The sequence below is a fragment of the Dermacentor variabilis genome, chromosome 10, assembly GCF_050947875.1.
Source record: "Dermacentor variabilis isolate Ectoservices chromosome 10, ASM5094787v1, whole genome shotgun sequence".
Lineage (NCBI taxonomy): Eukaryota > Metazoa > Arthropoda > Arachnida > Ixodida > Ixodidae > Dermacentor > Dermacentor variabilis.
The window spans coordinates 131,265,704-131,289,458 of NC_134577.1; the positions used below are offsets into that span (position 1 = coordinate 131,265,704).

Sequence of the window (23,755 nt, forward strand, 5' to 3'; positions counted from 1 at the left end):
GTCGAGCCTTCCTTCATGGCTCCCGGCGACGACAACCCGACTCCGCCGGCTCCGACACCTGCTGCCACTTCGACGACCTACATCACCCTCTCCGCTCCCCGTGATCCTGGCGTATTCTCGGCAAAAGATGGGGAAGACGTCGAGGACTGGATCAGCCTGTACAAACACGTCAGCCGCAATAACCGGTGGGACCCTACTATCATGCTCGCCAACGTCGTCTTTTACCTCGGTGGCACACCTCGAGTTTGGTATCGGACGCACGAAGATGAGCTGACCAGATGGGATTCGCTTAAGCAAAAGCTTCGAGACTTGTTCGGCAACCCCTACGGTCACCAACTTGTCGCGCAGAAGGCGCCTTCCGGTCGTGTGCAGACGTCAACGGAGCCCTACGACACGTACATTCAGGACGTCTTGGCTCTATGCCGCAAAGTTGACGCACACATGCCTGAGTCCGACAAGGTCTCCCACATCCTCAAAGGCATTGCCGATGACGCCTTCAACTTGCTCGTATTTAACAACGTCGCGACGGTGGATGCTGTTATAAAAGAGTGCCGCCGCCTGGAATTCGCTAAAAGCCGACGTATCGACCAACAGTTCGCCCGTCTGCCCAACACCCCAGCGACATCTTCCTGTGCCGATGCTCCTCGTCCCAACAACACTGGCGATGTTACCCGGATTGTCCGGCGTGAGATCGAGGCCGCCTATCCGGCTGCGTTCGACTCCAGCCCCTCCAATGCACCTGCAGTCACTGTTTCCCTGATCCAGGCTGTTGTCCGCCAGGAGTTCGCCAACATGGGTATTCACACCATCTGCTCGGCCCATCGCCCTGATGCCCACCCGGCACGACACCGCCGGATTTTCTCCATTTTATCTACTCTACGGTCGCGAACCGACCTTGCCCCTTGGCACGGTACTTCCTCCTGCTGCGACCTCAACAACCGAGTATGCGCGCGACGCCATCGCCCTCGCCGGCCATGCACGCCAGCTTGCCCGTACTCGACTGACGGACTCGCAAACAACGCAGCAGCGTCAGTACAACGCCCGCCACCGTGACGTACAGTTTTCACCTGGTGCACTCGTGCTCCTGTGGTCGCCCTCTCGTCACGTCGGACTTTCTGAAAAGCTCCTTTCGCGATACACAGGGCCCTACCGCGTGCTGCGCCAGGTGACGCCTGTGACGTACGAAATTGCTCCTGTGAGCTCAACCTCATCATCTACTCTGGCGTTTAGTGATGTCGTGCACGTCAGTAGGCTCAAGAGCTACTACACTGCTTCAGAGTCCGGCCTTTAGTCGCTCCGGGACGGCGCTTTTGCCGCCGGGGGTAGTGCTACGGGGTAGTATTTCCAATGACGAAGAGCCGAGCAGGAAGAAGACGAAGACGACGATTGGAAGCTAGCGCGGGCTGTTGCCTCTTGGTCAACTGTGGCGTATCGCCTTGTAAATATACTTGTAAATAGGTTTTCGTCGGTGTCTTCCTACGTAACAATATATACAGTTAAAAGGCTGTAGCTCAGTAGCCAAGGCCACACCACCTACCGATCATCGAGACACTTCAACCTCCTCTTCACCTCCCAACATCCTTTTGTCCACAGCGACACAACCTCGTACGTGACATTAACCCCCAACGGCAGAAGCATCGTCTCAATGCTTCCTAGGGTGTCGAATCAGTTTGCGAGTTATAGGGCTTTAGTCGCAAAACATGCACGATATCAGTTCTCGGAGGGGTAGAAGACGTCGAAGTCACAGGTGACATCTCATATGTGAGGCTGGTGACTTGGTGAAGAACTCGGTATGGCCTGACGTATCGTGGCAGCAGTTTTTCGCAAAGGTCGACGCGACGGGAGGGTAACCAAAGCAGAAGAGACCCAGGGCTGAAATGAACGTCCCGACGACGCCTGTCGCAACGGTGCTTTTGGATAGTCCGAGACGTCAGAAGACGGTCACGGGCAATAAGGCGTGCTGTGGCCGCACGAACAATGGCATTGTGAGCATAGAACGTGGTAGTGATGACATCGGAAGGGAGCAGCAAGTAAAGAGGCAGGAGTGGGTCACTGCCATATAGTAGACAGAACAGAGAATAACCAGTAATATCGTGAGGCGATGAATTGTAGGCAAACGTCACGAAGGGTAAGATGCAATCTCAATCCCAGTGATCATCACACACGTACATGGAGAGCAGGTTCAGTGAGTGTACGGCTGAGACGCTCCGTTTGTCTGCGGGTGGTCAGCCATTGTGAACCTGTGGGACGTGGAGCCCGAGCGAAGGTCATCAAAATCTTTGAAAGAAAACAGCGGCCTCTATCAGTGAGTAGCTGATGTGGGGCACCATGATGTAGGATCACTTCATGAAGGAGAGAATCAGTCACATCAGTTGCGTAGCTCTTAAAGAGGGCCCGTGTTATGGCATTTGTGGTATCATCATCACCATCAGCCTGGTTATGCTCACTGCAGGGCAAAGGCCTCTCCTATACTTCTCCAACTACACCAGTCATGTAGTAATTGTGGCCATGTTGTCCCTGCAAGCTTCTTAATCTCATCCGTCCACCTAACTTTCGCCGCCCCCTGCTACGCTTCCCTACCCTTGGAATCAAGTCCCTAACCCTTAATGACTATCGGTTATGTTCCCTCCTCATTACATGTCCTGCCCATGCCCCCCCCCCCATTTCTTTTTTTTGATTTCAACTAAGATGTCATTAACTTGCGTTTGTTCCCTCACCCAATCTGCTCTTTATTAATTTCTTAAATCGACATTCATCATACTTCTTTCCATAGCTTGTTGTGTCGCCCTCAATTTAAGTAGAACCCTTTTCGTAAGCCTCCAGGTTTCTGCCCTGTACGCAAGTACTGGTAAGACATAGCTGTTATACACTTTTCTCTTGAGGGATAATGGCGACCTGCTGTTCATTATCTGAGAATGCCTGCCAAACGCACCCCCAGCCCATTCTTATTCTTCTGATTATTTCAGTCTCATGACCCGGATCCACGGTCACTACCTGCCCTATGTAAATGTATTCCCTTACCACTTTCAGTGCCTCGCTACCTATCGTAAACTGCTGTTCTCTTCAAAGACTGTTAAACATTACTTTAGTTTTCTGCAGCTCAATTTTAAGACCCACCCTTCTGCTTTGCCTCTCCAGGTCAGTGAGCATGCATTGCAGTTGGTCCCCTGAGTTACTAAGCAAGGCAATATCATCAGCGAATCGCAAGTTACTAAGGTATTCTCTATTACTCTTATCCTCAATTCTTGCCAATCAAGGTCTTTGAATACCTCCTGTAAACACGCTGTGAATAGCACTGGAGAGATCGTATCTCTCTGCCTGACGCCTTTCTTTACTGGGATTTTGTTGCTTTCTTTATGGAGGACTACGGTGACCGTGGAGCCGCTATAGATCTCTTTCAGTATTTTTACATACGGCTCCTCTACATCCCGATTCCATAATGCCTCCAAGACTGCTGAGGTTTCGACTGAATCAAACGCTTTCTCATAAACAATGAAAGCTATATACGAGTTGGTTACATTCCACACATTTCTCTATCACCTGATTGATAGTGTGAATAGGTCTATAGTTAAGTAGCCTTTGTGGAATCCTGCCTGGCCCTTTGGTTGACAGAAGTCTAAGGTGTTCCTCATTCTATTTGCGATTACCTTAGTAAATACTTTGTAGGCAAGGGACAGTAAGCTGATTGTTCTGTAATTTTTCAAGTCTTTGGCGTCCCCTTTCTTATGAATTAGGATTATGTTAGCATTCATCCAAGATTCCAGTACGCTTGAACTCATGAGGCATGCCTATGCAGGGTGGACAGTTTTTCTAGAACAGTCTGCCCACCATCCTTCAACAAATCTGCTGTTACCTGATCCTCATCAGCTGCCTTCCCCCTTTGCATGGCTCCCGAGGCTTTCTTTACTTCTTCCAGCGTTACTTGTCGGATTTCAAATTCCTCTAGACTATTCTCTCTTCCATTATTGTCGTGGGTGCCACTGGTACTCAATAAATCTCCATAGAACTCCTCAGCCACTTGAACTATATCATCCATATTAGTAATGATATTGCCGGCTTTGTCTCTCAACGCATACATCTGATTCTTGCCTATTCCTAGTTTCTTCTTCACTGCTTTGAGGCTTCCTCCGTTCCTTAGAGCATATTCAATTCTTTCCATATTATACGTCCTTATGTCAGCCGTTTTACACTTGTTGATTAACTTGGAAAGTTCTGCCAGTTCTATTCTAGCTGTAGGGTTAGAGGCTTTCATACATTGGCGTTTCTTGATCAGATCTTTCTCTCCTGCGATAGCTTACTGACATCCTGTCTAACAGAGTTATCATCAACTTCTATTGCACATTCCTTAATGATGCCAATAAGATTGCCGTTCATATCTTCAACACTAAGGTCCTCTTGCTGAGTTAAGGCCGAATACCTGTTCTGTAGCTTGATCCGGAATTCCTCTATTTTCCCTCTTACTGCTAACTCATTTATCGGCTTCTTATGTACCAGTTTCTTCCGTTCCCTCCTCAAGTCTAGGCTAATTCAAGTTCTTACCATCCTAGGGTCACTGCAGCACGCCTTGCCGAGCACGTCCACATCTTGTACGATGCCAGGGTTAGCGCAGAGTATAAAGTCTATTTCATTTCTAGTCTCACCATTCACGCTCCTCCACGTCCACTTTTGGCTATCCCGCTTGCGGAAGAAGGTATTCATTATCCGCATATTATTCTGTTCTGCAAAGTCTACTAATAGCTCTCCCCTGCTATTTCTAGTGCCTATGCCATGTTAGCGGTGGCATAGAAGTAAAATGTGTGGTATAGTCCGTCACAACGACCACCCACTTGTTGACCGAGGATGAAGTTGGAAATGGGCCAAGGAGGTCCAGGCCGATGCAGTAAAATGACTCACTAGAGATATCTATAGGCTGAAGGTGCCCAACGGAAAACAATGGAGACTTCTTGAGGCATTGCCAAAGTTTGGAGGCAGCGACGTAGCTTCAGAGAGAGCGATATAGCCCAGGCCAGAAAAATCACCTACACACACAGTTTGTACGGGAGACACCCAAATGACCAGCAGTCGGCACATTTCGTTTCATTTTTATTCCTTAAAGACCTTGTAACGGGGTATTACATAAGGGGTGGGTTACACAGAAATAAGCAGAAACCACGTGTTAATCTATGGTGAAAGGTGATTGGTGACGCTTTCTATGAAGGTGGATGGACAAGGGATGGCAGCGGTGTCGCCCGGAAGGCCATTCCAGTCAGCAGCTGTGCGAGGAAAAAATGACGTAGAAAAGGTAACGGTGCGTGCACGTGGGTGCGCGACTTGAAGAGGATGACCAGTGCGGTTAGATATGCGTGTTGGTGGAACAATGTATGGCGGCATACCCATCGAGCTATGATAAGTTTATAGAATAAAGAAAGACTGGCGATATGGCGGCGACATGAAAGAAGGGGTAAATTAGATTCTAATTTTAGTGATGACACACTCACATCATAAGAATACGAACGATGAATGAATCTAGTGGCACGGTTTTGAAGTGACTCAAGGGCGTCTTGAATATAAGCTTGTCGCGGGTTCCAAATTGGTGAAGCATATTCCAATTTTGTTCGCACGAGAGTTTTATAAGCTAACAATTTTACGTTCTTAGGTGTGTTATGTAGATGACGTCGCAAAAATCCAAGTGTTTTATTTGCAGATGATATGACGTTAGTGACGCGCAAAGCCCAAGAAAGCTCATGGCAGAAAGTGACTCCCAGATACTTAAACGATTGAACTGCTTTGACAGGAACGCTGCTAATCGCATAAGAAAAAACAAGTGGAAAGCGGCGGTGGTTGAAAGATAAGGCTTTGCATTTGTGAGGGTTAAGTTCCATGAGCCAATCCTCGCACCACTGCTTTACATGGTTGAGATCACTTTGAAGGGTTAATTGATCAGAGGCGTTGGCAACAGTGCGATAAATAATACAGTCATCGGCAATCATTCGGATATTACAAAATACATGAGTTGGTAGGTCGTTAATGTATATAAGGAATAAAAGCGGGCCAAGGAAGGACCCTTGTGGAATGCCTAATGTTACTGGAAGGGAAGCAGAGGTAGCACTGTTCACAAAAACAGCCCGAGAGCGGTTATTTAGAAATTCACAGATCCAATTTATGATGTCGGGGTGAAGATTTAACAGTGAAAGTTTGAGTAGAAGGCGTTTGTGGGGTACTTTGTCAAATGCTTTCGCGAAGTCCAGAAAAATGGCATCAGTCTGAAAATTGCAGTCTAAGTTTGCATGTAAGTCGTGCGCAAACATCCAGTTGTGTTTCACACGAAAAACCCCTGTGAAATCCATGCTGTGCAGAATTGAAGAAATTATTTGAATCGAGAAAGTCCATGATATGTGTGTAAATGACATGATCCATGATTTTGCACGGGATACTGGTTAAAGAAATGGGTTGGTAGTTTAGCGGTGATTCTCTGATACCTGACTTGAAGACTGGAATGACCTTTCTGTATTTCCAATCAGTAGGAAGCTGGCCCGTGGAAAGTGACTGTGAGTACAGTAAACACAAAAATGATGCACAAATGTTTTGAGTGTTCCTTCGAAATTTTGAGTTAATGTTATCGATCCCGGCTGATGAAGATAGCTTAAAGGGAAGCTGAAACGGTTTTCAATTTCCATGAATAGCTGGGATTGGGAAGAACAGAACTAATAATTTACGGTTCCGTAATTTTTTTCTTCGTTTTATTAATATAAGGGGCGGAAATCGCTTTCTAAATCACCCCCGCGGACACGCCCCCATCGCTTCCCGGCGCGCCGGGTGAGGTGGTCGCCGGAGGAGAGAACCGGCGAGAGTGACGTCACTGGCGGGGACCGAGCTGCCGGATCGGCGTGCTGGCATGTGCTGGCATGCCTCTTTCCGTCCTGCGCTTTACTGAACGACGCTATGAGAGATCTGCCGCCGCCGCCGCTCACGTTTGTTTTCTTTTGCGATTTTCGTAAACTGTTCTTTCCTTCTGTGCTGCGTGAGTGCCTACAGCCAAGGGTGCCCAACATGCCCTCGTTCTGTGCAGCATTCGGCTGTGCGTACACAGGCGGGCGAGACGATGTGGTGTTTCACAGGTTCCCGAAGGAAAAGAAGCTTGCAGCGCAGTGGGTCTGTGCGGTGAGGAGAGATAAGTTCGAGCCAATGAAATCAACTGTGCTGTGCTCTTCATCTTCCATCAATACGGAGCACATGCAGGTGCACCTAGTTTAATGAAAGCCTGATTAGGCCCACATTGATGCACTCGAGGAATGCGAACATTCGCAGCCATTAACGTCTGGTAACACAGTTTTAGCGTAGCCGGATAGCCTTACGACAAATGCGGAAACGCGTTGTTGCTAGCGTTGCTATACTCCGTTTCATGCATCAGGTGCAACGCTGTGGAGGCTTGAGATGCTTCTTGCAGTGGCTGCGTTCGCACTTAGAAAAAGTTCGGTGTTTCTTGACCCGATTTTTGAGAAAATTTTCCATATATAAGCTCAGTTCAGAATGAAAAAAGAATTTACCCATAGAAACAATCCGTGTACTTATACGGCCGCTAACACGTTCTCTTGAATCAATTTTCTTTTAGGTATTTTTTTAATTGCAGCCCGTTGCGGCAGCTTCACGTGCATGCTCGCGCGAGCAAACGCCGCTGGCACGCTGCGAAGCATAGACGGAAACGCGCGCAGTAATCAATGTTGGTGACCGGACTTCGTGCGTAGCTTCCACAGCGTTGCACCTCATGTATGAAATGGAGTATAGGCTTGCCTAGTGACATTCGACTTACGGTTGCAGTTATGTTTACCACACGGCGGTGCTAAAACTGGCTAATATCTTTATGTCAACACTAGCATGGAGCACGCATACCGATTCTTGATCGAGCCACAATCGCAAAGTCGTCGAACCATAGTATGAATATTGCACATATAATACCTCTGGCCATCTCTGGATTTGTATGATAAGCAACTTCCATGACTGTAGCCCGCAGCACTGCATGTGCGCGCTTTGAAACGCGGCACTTATGTTCGCGATCGTGTATCAACACTCAAAAAACCACGGGACTACTTTAGACAAGCAGCGGCAAGGTGCTTGACATCGCGGAATTGCACCCGTGTTTACAATCTAATGAGAAGTTAGTGCTCCGGCACTCTTCCTGCAGCTAGTTCCCAGTGACACTTTAGCGCATTTTTTCTCCCGGCATTGGAACCTGCAGCTACATGAAAAAAAAAAAACATGCGTACCAGCTAAGATTTCCAACGCGCAAGAAGGTGCACGCATCGCTCTCGCTGTTGGCACACTCAACATCGTCGTTGCCGCCGTTGCCGCCATCGTTTTCCGTATCGGCTATCGGTTCGAACATGTACGGCGCAAATACAAGCTGTCCGAGACAGCGAGAACGTTCCATAATGCTTACAACTCAGCTATGAAGCCAGAACAGAACAGCGTGCTACGCTCTGAAACGGCAGCGCCGACGGGAGACTGCCGCCAAAGACGTCACAGCGGCCTCGACCAATCACTGGCAATAGCGGCGTTCGCGCGATGCCCTGAGGCGCGGGTGCGCGTTTTCTTGGAAAAATAGCCGCTTGCGTTTGTTTCCGCCCTTTTTGAACCAGATATTCGTGTTCAGGGGACTTAAAACTGTAGAATGCCGCAGAGAACTCATTTTTTTCGAAAAGTGTTTCAGCTTCCCTTTAAGTTTGTCAATTATGGTAGAAATTCCAGATGTGACAAAGAAAATTGGCGGCATAACAGTTCCTAAGACATCGGAGTGTACAGGGGGTGGCATGTCGGTTTCTTTACTAAATACGGATGAAAAGGCGGTGTTAAACATATTAGCACATTCAAAGTCAGTGGCCACTTCACCTGATTCTTTCGTAAAAGCGACAGTGGTTGCGTGGTTTGGGTTTATAATCTGCCAGAATTTTCTTGGGTTGGTAGTAGTCAGCATTTTCGGCAAGTCAGCGTGGAAAAAAGAATGCTTAGCGTTGCGAATTGCCGCTAGATATGTTTTTTCAGCTGTATAATATTTCAGCCATGCGTTTTCATTATCCCGCAGCTTGACGGAGCGGAAGAGGCGTTTTATCTTGTTTTCTAGTCTTTTAAGTGTTTTAGTAAACCATGGTTTTTGAGAGCAGGCACGGAAACTAAATTTAGGGATGAATTTGTCGACTAATATATCTATTTTATCCTCAAATAGCGTCCAGTTTTCATGCACTGAGCGACAATGAAAATTTTCTTGTAATATTGGAAGAAAATGACTTAGTTCCTTATATATAGCGGTGTAATTTCCCTTGTCGTAGAGTCGTATGGTCTTTTTGGTGGTTTGTCGTTTTAGTGGAGTAATTACAAAGTCGACTTGAACTACTTTGTGGTCACTTGTTTCTGGCAATTATGAGATGGATTTTATGGTTTCAGGGATACTGGTTAGTATAAAGACTAAAATGCTTTCACAATCTTCGCTTACACGGGTTGGTTTGGATATGATTTGAGAGGTTAAAATTAAGGCAAACATTTATAAACTCAATTGCCTCGCTGTGGCATCCTCCGTCAACAGTTAGGTTAGGCCAATCAATGTTTGGAAAGTTAAAAGTCACCCAACAAGATTATATGTGTATTAGGGTGCTTGGTTGAAAGTTCACTTAGTATGGAATTAAGTTTGCCAGGGAAATCAGGGTTTCTTTGCGGTGGTCTGTAGCACACGCCTAGTAAAACGGATTGGGGTGTAGCTGGACATTTTATCCATAGTGTCTCGAGATCGGATGAAAGATTAATCAATGTGGATGGTAGTTCCTGGCCACGGAGCAAGAAACATTTAGGAGTGGAAACTCCGCTGTTTGCGGCGACCAGAAAAAGTCACATGCCCGCGGAGCCGTTATCGTGCTGGCGGCGCCTGGTGGCCTGGAAAGAAATCACCGCCGTTGAGAGCGCGCTGGAGCCGCCTGCCCGGGTGCTGCATTTTTTTTTTCGCTGCGGCTTCTACGACGCGCCACACGGCGCCGCCACTGTATATGGCCCCGTCGGCGCATACAACAATTGTGACCTTATCTGGTCGCCCGCGCTCGCTCGCGCTGATGGGAGTTTCACCTCCTAAATGTCTTACTCCGTGTTCCTGGCTAACTGCTATGAGCACTCCTCCTCCCTTTCTGCCATCGCAGTCCTTGCGGAATACTTGAAAATTCGGCAAGTCAGCCAGGATCTCGTGATCAGTGACATCACTATTAAGCCATGTTTCTGTTAATACGAGTAAGTTGCTGCCAGAGGATGAAACAAGATTATAGACGAGTTCACATTTTGAAATAAAGCTGCGAACATTCGTAAAAATTGCGGAAAGATATAGGGTAGTTTGCGGTGCTGATTAGGCTGTGTTTGAGGATAATTGACATCGTGGTGATTGCTACGTTAGTTCCTTTACTGTCTGGGAGGATTCATCAAATACGTAACGTTTTGAACCGATGAACAATGTTTTGAAGCTCAACTTAAATGCTGTAGATTTTGTTTTGGCGAAGGTTACTAGATGCTTTCGGGCATGCCGGACTGAAGGTGAGAAATCTTCACCAACACTGTAATTTGTGTCTTTGAATTTCTTTCCTTCCGATCGACTGTTTGATTTTAAATGAGTTAAATTTTACGATCAAAGGCCGGACGCGATCAGGTGAATGGTAAGGTGGTATGCGCGTTCTATATGTGAAGGATCAGTGATTAGTTGAAGGTTTTCGCTGATGTGACGAATGACTATTGCTTCAGAATCAGCGAAGGATTCTTCAGGATTGGGATCATGAATGCCATAAAATATCAGATTGTTTCGGCGCGAGTGGTTTTTGCTGTCGTCTATATGGGATTCAAGGTCATGATACTGGCAGGTTATTTCAGCGCTTAAAGTTTTGAGGTCATATAATTCAGTGCGCATGCTTGAGAGCCGACTGTAATGTGCTTCAAGGTCAGTCAAACACTTGCATATGTCAGTCAATGTTACGTCCGTAGATAGCAGGTGATCTTTAACAGTCTGAAGTTCGGAGATTAGTTTGGTTTGGCCTGTGGACACAATTCTTAGTTCAGCGAGCACAGAATCTAGCATGGATGTGGGAACCTTATAAACCATGCAGGTAAAGTTTTGGGGGTGATTTTTCACCTAGGAGCGACATAATCGTCGGTTAAAATTGCACTGTAGCTCCGCCCCCCGCTGCGCGCTGTTGCTGACGCTGACAACGCAAGCGGAGACCGAAAACCACGGCGTAGTGACGTCAGCACTGGTGTTCCGTTCCTTCGCAGTCTTCGTGACCATGCCTGACCGTGCTTATTTCTGCGTGCATGCCGTCCTAATCTGCTTTGCTCGACCCTGCATTCCTTTGTTTGTGTGTATGTAAAGTGGTAGTTGACGTGCGCAGCACCAATTGAACTGGTAGGCCGATCATGCCGGCGTTCTGTGAAGCCTGCGGTTGCACGAACACCAGCGGCCGCGACAATGTTCCGATGTTCCATTAGTTCCCGCAAGCTTTCAGCTAAGTGGGAGGCTACTGCGAATCGAAAGAACTTCAAGCGCTCAAGGACAATAGCGCTGTGCTCTAACCACTTCCGTGACGACGATTACTACCAGAGTTTATCAATAATGCGTGAATGAGTGAGAGTACAACTTGCTGCTAGCAGGCTTTCTAAACGCCGCGCGAAAAGGTCGGGGCAACAAATACACAAAGACAGGATGGGTGCGGGCGGACAGATGGTAACTGGTCTTGGAAGACCTTATGAATACACGAACTCATTCAAACCTGGATTTGGTTTACTGCTAGCTCCTTCGTGTTAGCACGCTGAACGGAACGTGCATGTTTATCTCCCACCCCTGACGCAGGTTTCGTCGCAAACTGCCATTAATTTTCTATTCGCACGTGTGTTGTGAAACAGTCTACATGCAGCTATCATAACGCAGTGCAAGTGTAAAGTTTGCATGTGTCTCAAAGCCGGCGCATGCTAGGACGCTGCGCTCCCCCTTCTCTCGCGCACAGAAAGAAACCAGCCGTCTCACGTGGCTGACGGAATTCGCCACCTTTACGGTTCCGGTTACGAGTAGCATGCGCATGGCGTGCTGATGAAGGTCACTACATGTGCTACAAGAGCCAGAAAACTTTTCCCGCATGTAAACCGTCTATGTCGATTCCCGACAGCTTTGGGGCAGCGCACAAATGCCAACGATCGCATCTCCGCTTACGTTCCACAAGGAGGCATGCAGGAACATAACAGTATACAGCTGTTTCTCCGGAAACAAACTCACTGGATCACTGAACGCAGCTTTGCAAAAAACATCCTCACCAAAGAGCATTTCTAACAACAGGAGATGCTAACACTTCGCTTTCGTTCGCGTTGAAAGCACTGCTTGCTACCAGCATCTTTTGCTTTTGCTTTTTGGAGAGGCCGGCTCCTCACAATCGACTCGTACATGTAAGGAGCAACGCCTAACTCCTCAGAGAAACACAAGATTTTGAAATTTACCATTACCGTCTCAGCAAAACAACAGCGCCAAGCCACCTTGCACCGTGCTTCATGTGTAGTGGTAGGGGTTAGTCCAGACGAACACTGTTGTTCACGTCGAGGCGCCCGACCAATCACAGGCGGAAACAAGGCGCACGAGCTGCCCCCAGTCTGCTCATGTACTTTTCGTTGAAATAAAAGCTGTTTGCACTTTCTTTTGCTCAATTTTAATGCACTATTCAAATTCTCAAGGTTTAAAACCATTACGTACAGCTCTTCACTCATTTTTCCTGGTGTTACGTTTCGCCTACAACGTGCGGTATAGCCGGCGCGGATGCAACGGATGCCGTGGCTTCGTTCAAAGCGGCGGACATTTTGGCCCGTTCAGCGCCGCCGATACGCCTCCCCGCTAAGCGCGTCCAGGCATGTTCCAATGCCACGTGTCTTCGTGTGTGCGTGTGTGTGTGTGTGCATGTTTGTGCCCACGCTTGTCAAAGCGCGGCAGCCGGGGAGAGGAGCTCCCCCAACTGTGAAGCGAGGAGGTCTGACCGGCGCCGGCCCGGCGGATGCGTCACCTACTCGTCTCAACGTGCCCGAGCGGCGCATCACATGCCCCTCTGACGAGGCGTTCCTCCTTGCCCTCAACTGCGAGAGTATAAAAGCAGCTCCCCCGGACGCCGAAAGAGGCTCCGATTTCTTCTGTTGAGTAACTTGCTCTCCCGTCTCTCCACTTCGGTCGACCTGACCGGCCGCTCTTATGCGATGATAGAATAAACAAGTTGTTCTGTTAGCAGTCGACTCATGCTTTGCTCGGACCTTCGGATGCTTCCAGTTGTGCCCCAGGCCGCCAGGCCAACGCTACCCTTGGGGCTTGCGACCCAGCTGCAACAACGGGCGTCAGCGCTGAGATCGCGACAACGGAGGCCAGCAGTGAAGATATGCAGTTGACTGTATGCTGAGCAGCACAACGACCATCCGGGAGTGGTGCAACGAGCCCTGTGTGATGACTGGTTGCCTGCAGCTGAACGACTGCGCTGAATTCTTGGCTGCGAGGTTTGGTGAGTGCGGGACTTTCTTCTTCTGAGTTTTGCCAGGCTTTTGTTAGTGTCAGAAACAGAGCTGGTAATTGTGGTTGTCGTTGCTGCCGGGTTAGTTTGCGGCAAGACAATAGTAGGCAGTAGAGAAAGCAGCATTCAGAGCAGCCATGGATTTGAAGTCGTTGCGCAAACCGAAATTGCTGGAGCTTGCAAGAGAGTTGGGTCTGGATGTCTCAGACAAACTCAGAAAACCAGAACTGCTAAGGGCTATTTTTGAGTTAGAGGCTGAGGATGACGAGCTGTCGGAATGCCTTGAGACTATTGAGGAGAGGGCAAAAAGACAGGAGCGCGAACTTAAAGAGCAAAAAGAGAAACAGGAGCGCGAACTTAAAGAACAGAAAGAGAAACAGGAGCGCGAAATTAAAGAACAGAAAGAGAAACAGGAGCGCGAACGAAAAGAACAAAAAGAAAAAGAAGAGCGCGAACACGCTTTGGAAATGAAGCGTCTCGAGGTAGAGATGGAACGCACTCGTAATGGAAGTCAGGCACACGGTGCAGGAGAACGAGTATTGTTCAAAATGACTGACCTGATGCGGCCGTTTAAGCTTGGAGAGGACATTGGTTTGTTCCTGGTTAACTTTGAGCGAACGTGCGAGAAGCAGGGGTTCTCTCGGGAAACGTGGCCACAGCGCTTGCTCACTTTGTTACCCGGCGAGGCGGCCGACGTAGTCGCTCGCTTGAAGAGAGAGGAGGCAGAGGATTTCGACAAAGTGAAATCGAGTCTGCTAAAAAAGTACAGGCTGTCAGCGGAGGCGTTCCGTCGGAAGTTTCGGGAAAATGAGAAAGGCAGAAGTGAGTCATATACAGAGTTTGCCTACAGGCTAATGACAAACATGCAGGAGTGGCTCAAAGAAGAGAAAGCGTTTGGTGACCACGAGAAAGTTCTGCAGTGTTTCGGGCTGGAACAGTTTTATAGTCGGTTACCTGAGAACGTGCGGTACTGGGTCTTGGATAGGCCAGACGTTAGTACGGTGGCTAGAGCCGCTGAGCTAGCCGAGGAGTTTGTGACGCGTCGGGCTCGCGGAGCTAAGGACGGTCAAAAGGGTGAATTTGGCTCCAAGTTTGAGAGGCCGAAGTTCACACCCATGAGAGCAAGGGGGGACACACGTAGTGCGGATGCGAGTGAAAGTCCGACCGAACGTAAGGAGACGGCGGCAGCCGAAGCCGAACGCAGAAAGCGGTTCGAGACGAGGCAAGCGCGCGTGTGTTATACGTGCCAGAAGCCGGCTCACTTTTCGGCGCAGTGTCCGGAAACAAAAACAAAAGTCGTGTTTTTGTCATTATGCAGCACTGACGAGAACATGAAGCTTCTCGAGCCTTACATGCGAGACCTCCTCGTGAACGGGAAAGAGTGCCGAGTGCTTCGCGATTCCGCAGCTACGATGGATGTAGTTCACCCCTCTTACGTAGAACCCGGTATGTTCACGGGCGAGTGCGCATGGATCAAGCAAGCCGTGGAAGCTCATAGCGTGTGTCTGCCCGTAGCAAAAGTGCTTATTGAAGGACCTTTCGGAGCACTTGAGACGGAGGCCGCAGTGTCATCTATGCTGCCCCCCCAGTACCCGTACCTATTTTCGAACAGGTCCGATCACCTCCTGCGCGAGAAGGGGCTTTTGTTTGGTGAGGCTAGCGTTCAGGCCTTAACCAGATCGAAGGTTCGGGAGCTCGCTGCAAAGGCGGTAGTTGCGGGGCCAACGTTGTCGAACAATGAAAAAGGGTCAGAGGCGCAGCAAGCTGATATTCAGAGCACGCCCGAACTGAATAAAATTGAGCCTGTAGCGTTGAAGGCACCAGATACTGGAGAGGAAATGCCCGACACGGGAAAATTAGAAGAGCTATCTGCAGATTTGCTCATCGCGCCTACGTCAGACGGACTTAATAGGTTGCTAAAAGTCAGCCGGTCGGCTTTGATAGCCGATCAAAAAAAGGATGGCAGCCTAGAAAACATACGCTGCATTGTCAAGGAAGGTATCGCCAAGAAAAATGCTCGCTTTGTGGAAAGAGGTGGGGTCCTGTACCGGAAGTATCTAGACCGCAGGGGAGTGGAGTTCGATCAGCTGATCGTGCCTCAGTGCTACCATCAGGATCTGTTGCGCTTGTCGCATGGGGGTTCGTGGTCCGGACACCTAGGAGTTAAGAAAACTAAGGACCGTCTCTTGCAAGAGTACTATTGGCCAGGGTGTTTTCGGGACGCAGACCACTTCGTGAGGACATGTGACACCTGTCAGCGGGTGCGCAAACCAGGGGACAAATCGAGGGCGCCGTTGAAATTGGTACCTATCATTACGGAGCCTTTTAGACGGCTCGTTATTGATACAGTGGGACCTCTGCCGGTAACAGCCACGGGGTACAGACACATTTTGACTGTGATCTGCCCAGCGACAAAGTTCCCTGAAGCAGTGCCGCTTAAAGAACTCAGCTCAGTTGAGATAGTCAATGCACTACTGTCCATATTTGCGCGAGTTGGTTTTCCTGCGGAAATCCAATCAGATCAGGGCACAGTGTTTACTAGCGCTTTGACGACAGCCTTTCTCGAAAGGTGCGGGGTAAAGCTGTTACACAGCTCAGTGTACCACCCACAGTCGAATTCCGTTGAGAAGCTCCACTCCGTCATGAAGCGCGTGTTGAGAGCATTGTGGCTTGAACAACAAACTGACTGGGAGCTGTGTCTGCCTGGAGTGACGTTGGCATTAAAGACCGCGCCGCATGCGGCTACGGGGTTTTCGCCAGCTGAGCTAGTGTACGGTCGCTCGCTGCGATCTCCGCTTCGCATGCTTCGAGACGGATCACTGCCCTCTCCAATGGCTGCAGACCATCTCTTCCACAAATGGCCGCCTCCTGCGCTGGAGCCTCGCTTTGCAACAATATTCCTTTGAGGTGCGTTACAAAAAGGGGAGTCTCAACGGTAACGCCGATGGCTTAAGTCGAAGCCCCTAACGTAGGAATCAGCCTCAAAGTTGATTGTTACTGATGTTTTTCTTCCTGAGGCAGGATTTTTAATATATTGCTTTTGTTTAGTGTTTCAAAGTGATGACGTGCTTTCTAGTGCAATTTTCCAATTTGTGGACGCGTTCTGAGTGCTGCTGGACTACTGTAAGGAACTAGGCAGTGGTATAAAAGGGGAAAGAGCCTGGCAGGACTTGGTGAGGGTTGTTTCGTGCTTGCTGACTGAGCGGTTGAGTTACGGCGTAGTTCTAACGCTTGCCGAGAACGAGAACAAAAATGTCAACTCTCCCGAAGTCAATTTGCAGTGTCCTGTGTGAACCTGAACGAGAGAACGAGGCCTTCTCTGTGCGCTGCGCTCAAGAAACGCCGAAGGACGCCCGACTTCGGTTATGAGCATCATCGAGCGACATCCCTCCGGACAGCGGATGCAGTCCCCTGACCATCGGGATCTCCTTCCCCCGGCGGGGCGGTCTGTTACGTTTCGCCTACAACGCGCGGTATAGCCGGCGCGGATGCAACGGACGCCGGGGCTTCGTTCAAAGCGGCGGACATTTTGGCCCGTTCAGCGCCGCCGATACGCCTCCCCGCTAAGCGCGTCCAGGCATGTTCCAATGCCACGTGTCTTCGTGTGTGCGTGTGTGTGTGTGTGCATGTTTGTGCCCACGCTTGTCAAAGCGCGGCAGCCGGGGAGAGGAGCTCCCCCAACTGTGAAGCGAGGAGGTCTGACCGGCGCCGGCCCGGCGGATGCGTCACCTACTCGTCTCAACGTGCCCGAGCGGCGCATCACGTGCCCCTCTGACGAGGCGTTCCTCCTTGCCCTCAACTGCAAGAGTATAAAAGCAGCTCCCCCGGACGCCGAGAGAGGCTCCGATTTCTTCTGTTGAGTAACTTGCTCTCCCGTCTCTCCACTTCGGTCGACCTGACCGGCCGCTCTTATGCGATGATAGAATAAACAAGTTGTTCTGTTAGCAGTCGACTCATGCTTTGCTCGGACCTTCGGATGCTTCCAGTTGTGCCCCAGGCCGCCAGGCCAACGCTACCCTTGGGGCTTGCGACCCAGCTGCAACAACGGGCGTCAGCGCTGAGATTCCAACACTGGAAAACCTTTCAGCTTCCCTTTAAGCAGTGGTTCACGCAACATTCCTTTTGGCCAATATGCAAAGGGGGCAGCAAGAACACCACCTCTGAATCACTTAACAAAGGGCTTCTCCTGCCTAGTGTGGCAGCCCTGTCTGCTTTCACAGCATACTCAAAATCTTGTTGGGCACAGAAAAAACGTGAGGTATGCCATGGTGGTTCCCAACCTTTTGTGCTGTGCAACACTTTGTGCACACTGGGTATAACTTGTGGCCTCAACTTCATTTGTTGGACCCCTGCTCTTGCAGAGATCTTTTGACCAATCGGCCGCCTTTTGGCAGCTGATTTCCCTTTGGCGGTCGTCAACGCTGTAGCCGAGTCTCAGCAGTGAAAGGTGAAGCTGGGAGCATGATTCTTTTTAACAAATAAGGCTTCTCTATGCACTGCGATGATATTTTAAACATTTTTAAGAACCACGCCAAAGGGCAGAACTTAGACATGAACTTCCACAGTGTAACATCCTCCGATTTTCAGATTTAAGATTAACTTTTCATGACGGGAAAACCTGGTAGTAATATTTTCCACGTGCCAAGAAAGGAGTGCAGCTGTACGATTTCTGCCATTCTCATATTGCCAAGCATGGAACTGCAATGCTCTGCCTGGAGCCTACCAAGAAATTGTGCACACACAAAATACAGGCATCTTTCGCTAATCAGATCCAGCGAATTAAGGCAGCACGGTTCCTTGACTCATTGGCGACATCAGTAACGGAAACCTTTTTACGAAAGGTAAAGGTACAAAGAGTGCCACAAGAGAGGCTAGTACCTGCAGTGATTCCTTTTCTTCCTAAGGTCACTCATAACCTCAAGAAAGCCAGCACTCATTGCCTTTTCTGCCACCGTCAAGGTGGTTCAACTCTGCTCGAGAACCACTTGTGAGAAGACTGGCTGACAAAGCTGTGGCATGAAATAAGGCCCAACTTACGGGAAATATGCCACAGGGGTGGTCTATGAAATTCCCCTTACAGCAAGTCCTACATTGGGCAGACCGGGCACTGTATAAATGAACGAACCACGGAACACAACCTATATCTAATGAAAAATAGCAAGCCTCAATTGCCAGTGCACTGCAAGACTGTTTCCAAGAGATTCTCAGTAGAAGTAAGAATCACAGGCAGCATGTAAGCTAATTATGGAAGCTTACTATATGATCAAGTAAAACTCTTGCTTGGGCTAGTTGGTTCATGCCTGAAGTAGTAATGGCAAGGTGTAGAAGACCAGGACTCAGGAAGAAGAACACAAACCACAGGACCGGCGCCGGTCCTGTTGTTTGTGTTCTTCTTGCTGAGTCCTGGTATTCTGTGCCTTGCCTTTACTACTTCATACTTACTATATGAAAAAGAAACTCAAGTTGCTGCATTAGTGATATATCAATCATGCCTTACCAGAGACAAGATTGTTTGACCGCCGGATATCCCAAGTTTGTGAATAGCTTGCGCATGCATTTCTATTTATTCCATTTATTCTTGGGTCAGCCCCCAAAATAAATCAGTTGGGAGTGTCGCCCGTGCCGTCGTGTATGTTTCTTCCTTTTGCGTGTCTTTTAATTTGCAGCAGAAAATATGTTCTCCAGCACTTCACAAAGAAGCAATAAACGCTGCTAAAATTTGGGAAGGCACTCAAGCCCTCCTGCACACAGTAGAGGAGAAGGTTGCAGTGCCTCCAACCCTGGCATCAAAAATCTTGGACCTATATCATAAGAGTGCTCATTCAGATAGACATGATAGATTCTGCAGAACCTACATGAAGCTCACAAAGCAGTTTACATGGCCATACATGAAAGATGTGAAAAGGTATGTGCAGTCATTTAATGAATGTCGGCTGAATAAGGTGAAATCCAAGTAACTAACACAAGAATGTCATAGCACTCAGGGACGCTATTTGAAGTTGCCCACTTGGACTTTTTCTAACTCCAAAATAAGTCTGAAGGTGTCAAGGAAACACAAATGTCCCTTGTGTGCGTGGGCAAATGTACAAGAATGTTAGCAGCAAAGCCAAGAAGAGATGATGCCAACAGCATGACCTCTCTGTTCAGCTGCAAGATGTTTGAAAGCATGAAAGTTTTGGCGTCGAATAATGGTCCAGCCTTTCGGAGCTATAAGCTACAGGAATTGGCGGGTTCAATGCCCCGTGTCATCCAGCAGCTCATGGATTGGGGGAACTATTTGGGACCTGAAGCAGTGCATAGTGCGTTTCATGGGAAGGTGGCAGTGGTGCCTTGATGCAGCGAGAGCTCATCCCCACTGCTCATACCCAAGGATGTACTACACTCGCTGTTGCAACTGGAAAGCCAACGTACCTTCCTACTGATCTGCGGCTCGACAAGATGGTTCAGCTCACAAAAACAAAAAGGACCAAAGACAGCCAAGCAAACTACCATTAAAGAATGGAACAAATTTTGACAAGAAACAAAATACAATGCTACCAATGATGGAGGTAGGAGGCCTTGTTCTCGTGAGAAAGGGCCAACCAAACAATGGCTCTGCATACAAAGGACTATATAGTGTCGTGAAAACTTCCAAGTGAGCAAAGCAACTTCAATTAAACCTGTCTGGTATATCAATGTGAATGGAATTAATGAATCAGCCTCCATAGCAAATGTTTAAATAGCATCTGAGGAGGGATGAGAACAAAGGTGGCGGGAGTGAACTGTGCCAAGACCATAGGAGGAACATTGGATGGTGGCAGTAGGGAGATGGAAGAGGCAAATAACGAAGTTCGTAAAGGCAACATGATGCTTGCTTCGCCTATTTATTATGTGCAGCCTTATTACGATTTTAATATTCCCCAAATAGCATGGTGAAGCTGTGCACAGCAGTTTTGAATGAGCAATGTGGAAAGAAATAATTTCATAATAACTACACATTAACTCGCAATGTAATACAAGCTCTAAAGGATTCTTGCATTCGTGCTTTCGTCCTACAGTTCATGTTCTTGCTAGAGCAATGACTGACCAAGATTTTCTTTAACCCGATGGTTTATCTCATTTATGGGTCTTACAAGACCGAGGAACAGTTGCTGTTGCAAGCAGTGTGGTCACAAGCCAAGAAACTCGCAACAGCATGCGCACACTCCACCCAAAGATGTTTTTTGACAGTGCCCAGACGCAGGGGCACCTCTCAAAGGCCTTTGCCATGCCATAGGATGGCTGCAGGGTCGCAAAACAAAAACATCATTTGTGCTAGCAACTGGCCGTGTTAGCACAATGTCAGTCCCGAAGGGCTTCAAACCAAGGCTCTTTGCAGAAATCAGATGCTTTAGGCTCACAGATTTCAGCACTACGATTTCATTAGAAATCACTCTCAATAGTCTACCTATGTCAACCTTCCCACATAGTGCGTTTTTCGCTTATGTATATTGCACTGTTCCTCACTCTCCAAATTTTTTGTTGTCCTGTTTAAGTTGTATCAAATCATGTTTTTGTGGTGGTGTGCTTCATTTGTATTTCCTTTCTTTTTGCAGCTACTTTTGCACGTGTGTGTGCCTGCTGCCCACTTTTTATACTAAATGAAACGAAATGGCGAGTACAGCGTGCCCCTCTTGGCAAACCTACTTGAGTTCGAGAGAACGAAATTCACTGAAACAGTAGGAGAGCTTTTAAAGGGAGGAAAACTGTGGAGATTACAAGCACTCGAGGCAATATCAATTCCCCAAGCACCGCAGCAGGACCAGTGCTATCCCCTTAAGCCCTTTGGAAGCAAATCCTGTGTTTCATCAGATAACACTTGGCGAGTGCACTTCTAAACTGTGCACTTCTGCCGCTCGATTTGACACACACTGCAATTTGGCACTGCCGCGTAAAATCGAGTTCGCTCCAAGGAGTTCCCAGAAGCCCGGTTTTAGGTGACCTACCGGGTGTGCGTGTGTATACGGATTGGGGATTCATCCAAGAGCTAAATGTAGCCATGAATGTTTTACTCAATGCCCAAAAGTGCAATTTCAGTCAAGTGAAACACGCTTCCCAAATGACGTTACTGGCCGTAAAGGCACGCCCTACCCATTACCTGGCACTCACCTGCATTTTTTTGAAGAGGCCGTAGTGCATCACCAGACTGTGCGTCACCGACAGTCGCTGTGGCTTCATCGGGTGACCCGGACCTGCGTTTTGGATATTTGTGCTCCACGTACCCTTTTTGCCCAAGTCGCGCCACAGTGACCACTTGAATCGTGAACATTCTGGTCAAGCCAGCGCGGCGTCGAGGTGCCTATTTGTTTACGTATTCATTAACGATTGGAGGGCACAGAGTATGGGAGGAAGCATTTTATAGAGAGTTGTAATAGTTGCAATACACTGAGAGATCATTATTACGAATACATCGTACTCAGATTGTTGCGAAATGTTTCACGGTTCGATAGGAATGCTATGCGGTCTGGAAGATCGTTCCGATGTGAAATAACCCGAGGCAAAAATGTAAGCGCGCGAAACTGAGCGTATTGTGAAGGAGTCGTGACGTGGGTTTTGGTTCATGAAGCACCAGAATGTGAGACCGATTCATCTAAACCCGCCAAAAAGACAAAGGAATTCTAGCTCAGCGCGTTTCGAGCGGTTGAAAGGAAATGCCTTGATTTATTCGGAAATTGTGTTCTCTTAATGACATGCAACGGGCCACTGGTGCGTAGGCATGTGAGCTGTCGAACCGACGAAATCGCTTCTGATCCTGCTAGACATGGCATTATTGGTCCCTGGTAAGAAAGCGTCGACACATATCATCCCATTAGTATGTGGATGTACTACAAGCGAGAAATGGGCACGTACCGTAGTGGAAGTTCCCTACGTCCGGGTCCCAAAAGTACATCACATTTTTTTTCGTCATCACAAATACAACGTGCCCATGGTTAGAGTGTCCACTCTAACCATAGTTTACCTGTTCAGGGACCTTAGTTGCCTTAGTTACAACACAACAACGGCGACATCATGGCACAGAACACCTATATGATCATGGCTCCTTACTAGATGCCAGCCGCGTTGTCCGTAAACTCGGTTCCTGGCCCTCTCCCTTTACTCTCCTCCGCGAAAAGGCTGGATCATAGAGTTTCTCACTATAACACCTAGAGGGTAATCTGGCGCCACCGTCTATGGGAGTTTCTTAAGGGGGCACCGTGCCATCATGGGAATGCCGAGGCTCGTGTTGGCTGGTGTTCTAAGAGGCTTCGTCTATAACGTGGATATGGCTACGCAAATAACGCGTTGTCAAAGTAAAATCTTCATAAAATGTTTCCATTCACGCATATTACATCTTTACTCACCCACCATGCATGACCAAGCGAAGAAAAGCAAGAACAGACGACCAACTGTTTCAAAGCGAGCGCGAACCTTGTCGTTTGTCCTCCAACTTTAGCGGCCCGCTGATACTTTTTACGTAACATGTAGTCATGCACACAATAACAAGTTCTCATAGTTAAACAAAACATGTTTTCGCGTAATAATAAAGCTAAAACAGCTTTCTATGTGCTGTTCTAGCAGAAAATGAATCATTGTGACAGACGGAACGGTACTTGCCAAGCGCGTCTTCAAGGTGTCTTGTCTCTACGAGAACGATGCCAATCCGAATCCACAATATACCGGCATTCCCATAGAGTTTCCTACAAAATTTTTGTAGGAAACTCTATGGGCATTCCCATGCATACCACAGCGCAGCAGCGCCAGATTTCCCTCTAGGCAATGTGGTGAGAAACTCTATGTGAGAAACTCTATGGGCTGGATGGATGGATGGGTGGATGGATGATTGTGGCTCAACCCTTTGAATCGGGCGGCGGCGGCGCGCGCCACCTAGCCTTTAATGGTTCTATATGCATGCATACCTATGTATTTACTCCTTTACTTTTGCGTTGACATTGTCCACCAATCAGATAGCCTCCGTTTAGTTATTTCTACCTGTTCAAAGTCTATTCTACTTTCACTGTCTTTAAAACCCAAGGCTTTGAATAGTTCCCCGTTAGATTCAACCGCAGGGTGAAGTTGTTTACAAGCAAGTATCAGGTGTTCCGCCGTTTCCTCCTCCTCTCTACACGCCTCGCACACCAAATCTATCTCCTGGTATCTGGCTCGGTACGTTTTAGTCCTCAGTACACCTGTCCTGGCTTCGAACAACAATGAGCTTCCCTTAGAGTTAT

The 23,755-nt window shown here is 48.3% G+C and overlaps 1 protein-coding gene across 4 annotated transcripts in view; it reads right to left on the minus strand.

The window, feature by feature from the left end:
* HDAC3 (histone deacetylase 3) overlaps positions 1-22,721 on the minus strand; it is a 204,751-nt gene extending 182,030 nt beyond the window's left edge. For 3 of the 4 annotated variants that reach the window (XM_075673404.1, XM_075673402.1, XM_075673406.1), the window contains exons 1-2: positions 22,398-22,586; positions 21,657-21,739 (exon numbers count right to left, since the gene is read on the minus strand). In XM_075673404.1, the coding sequence (XP_075529519.1) occupies positions 21,657-21,739; positions 22,398-22,455 (141 nt within the window). In that variant the 5' untranslated portion in view covers positions 22,456-22,586. The other variant, XM_075673403.1, reaches the window with a different exon arrangement.
* Positions 22,722-23,755: the final 1,034 nt, after the last annotated feature.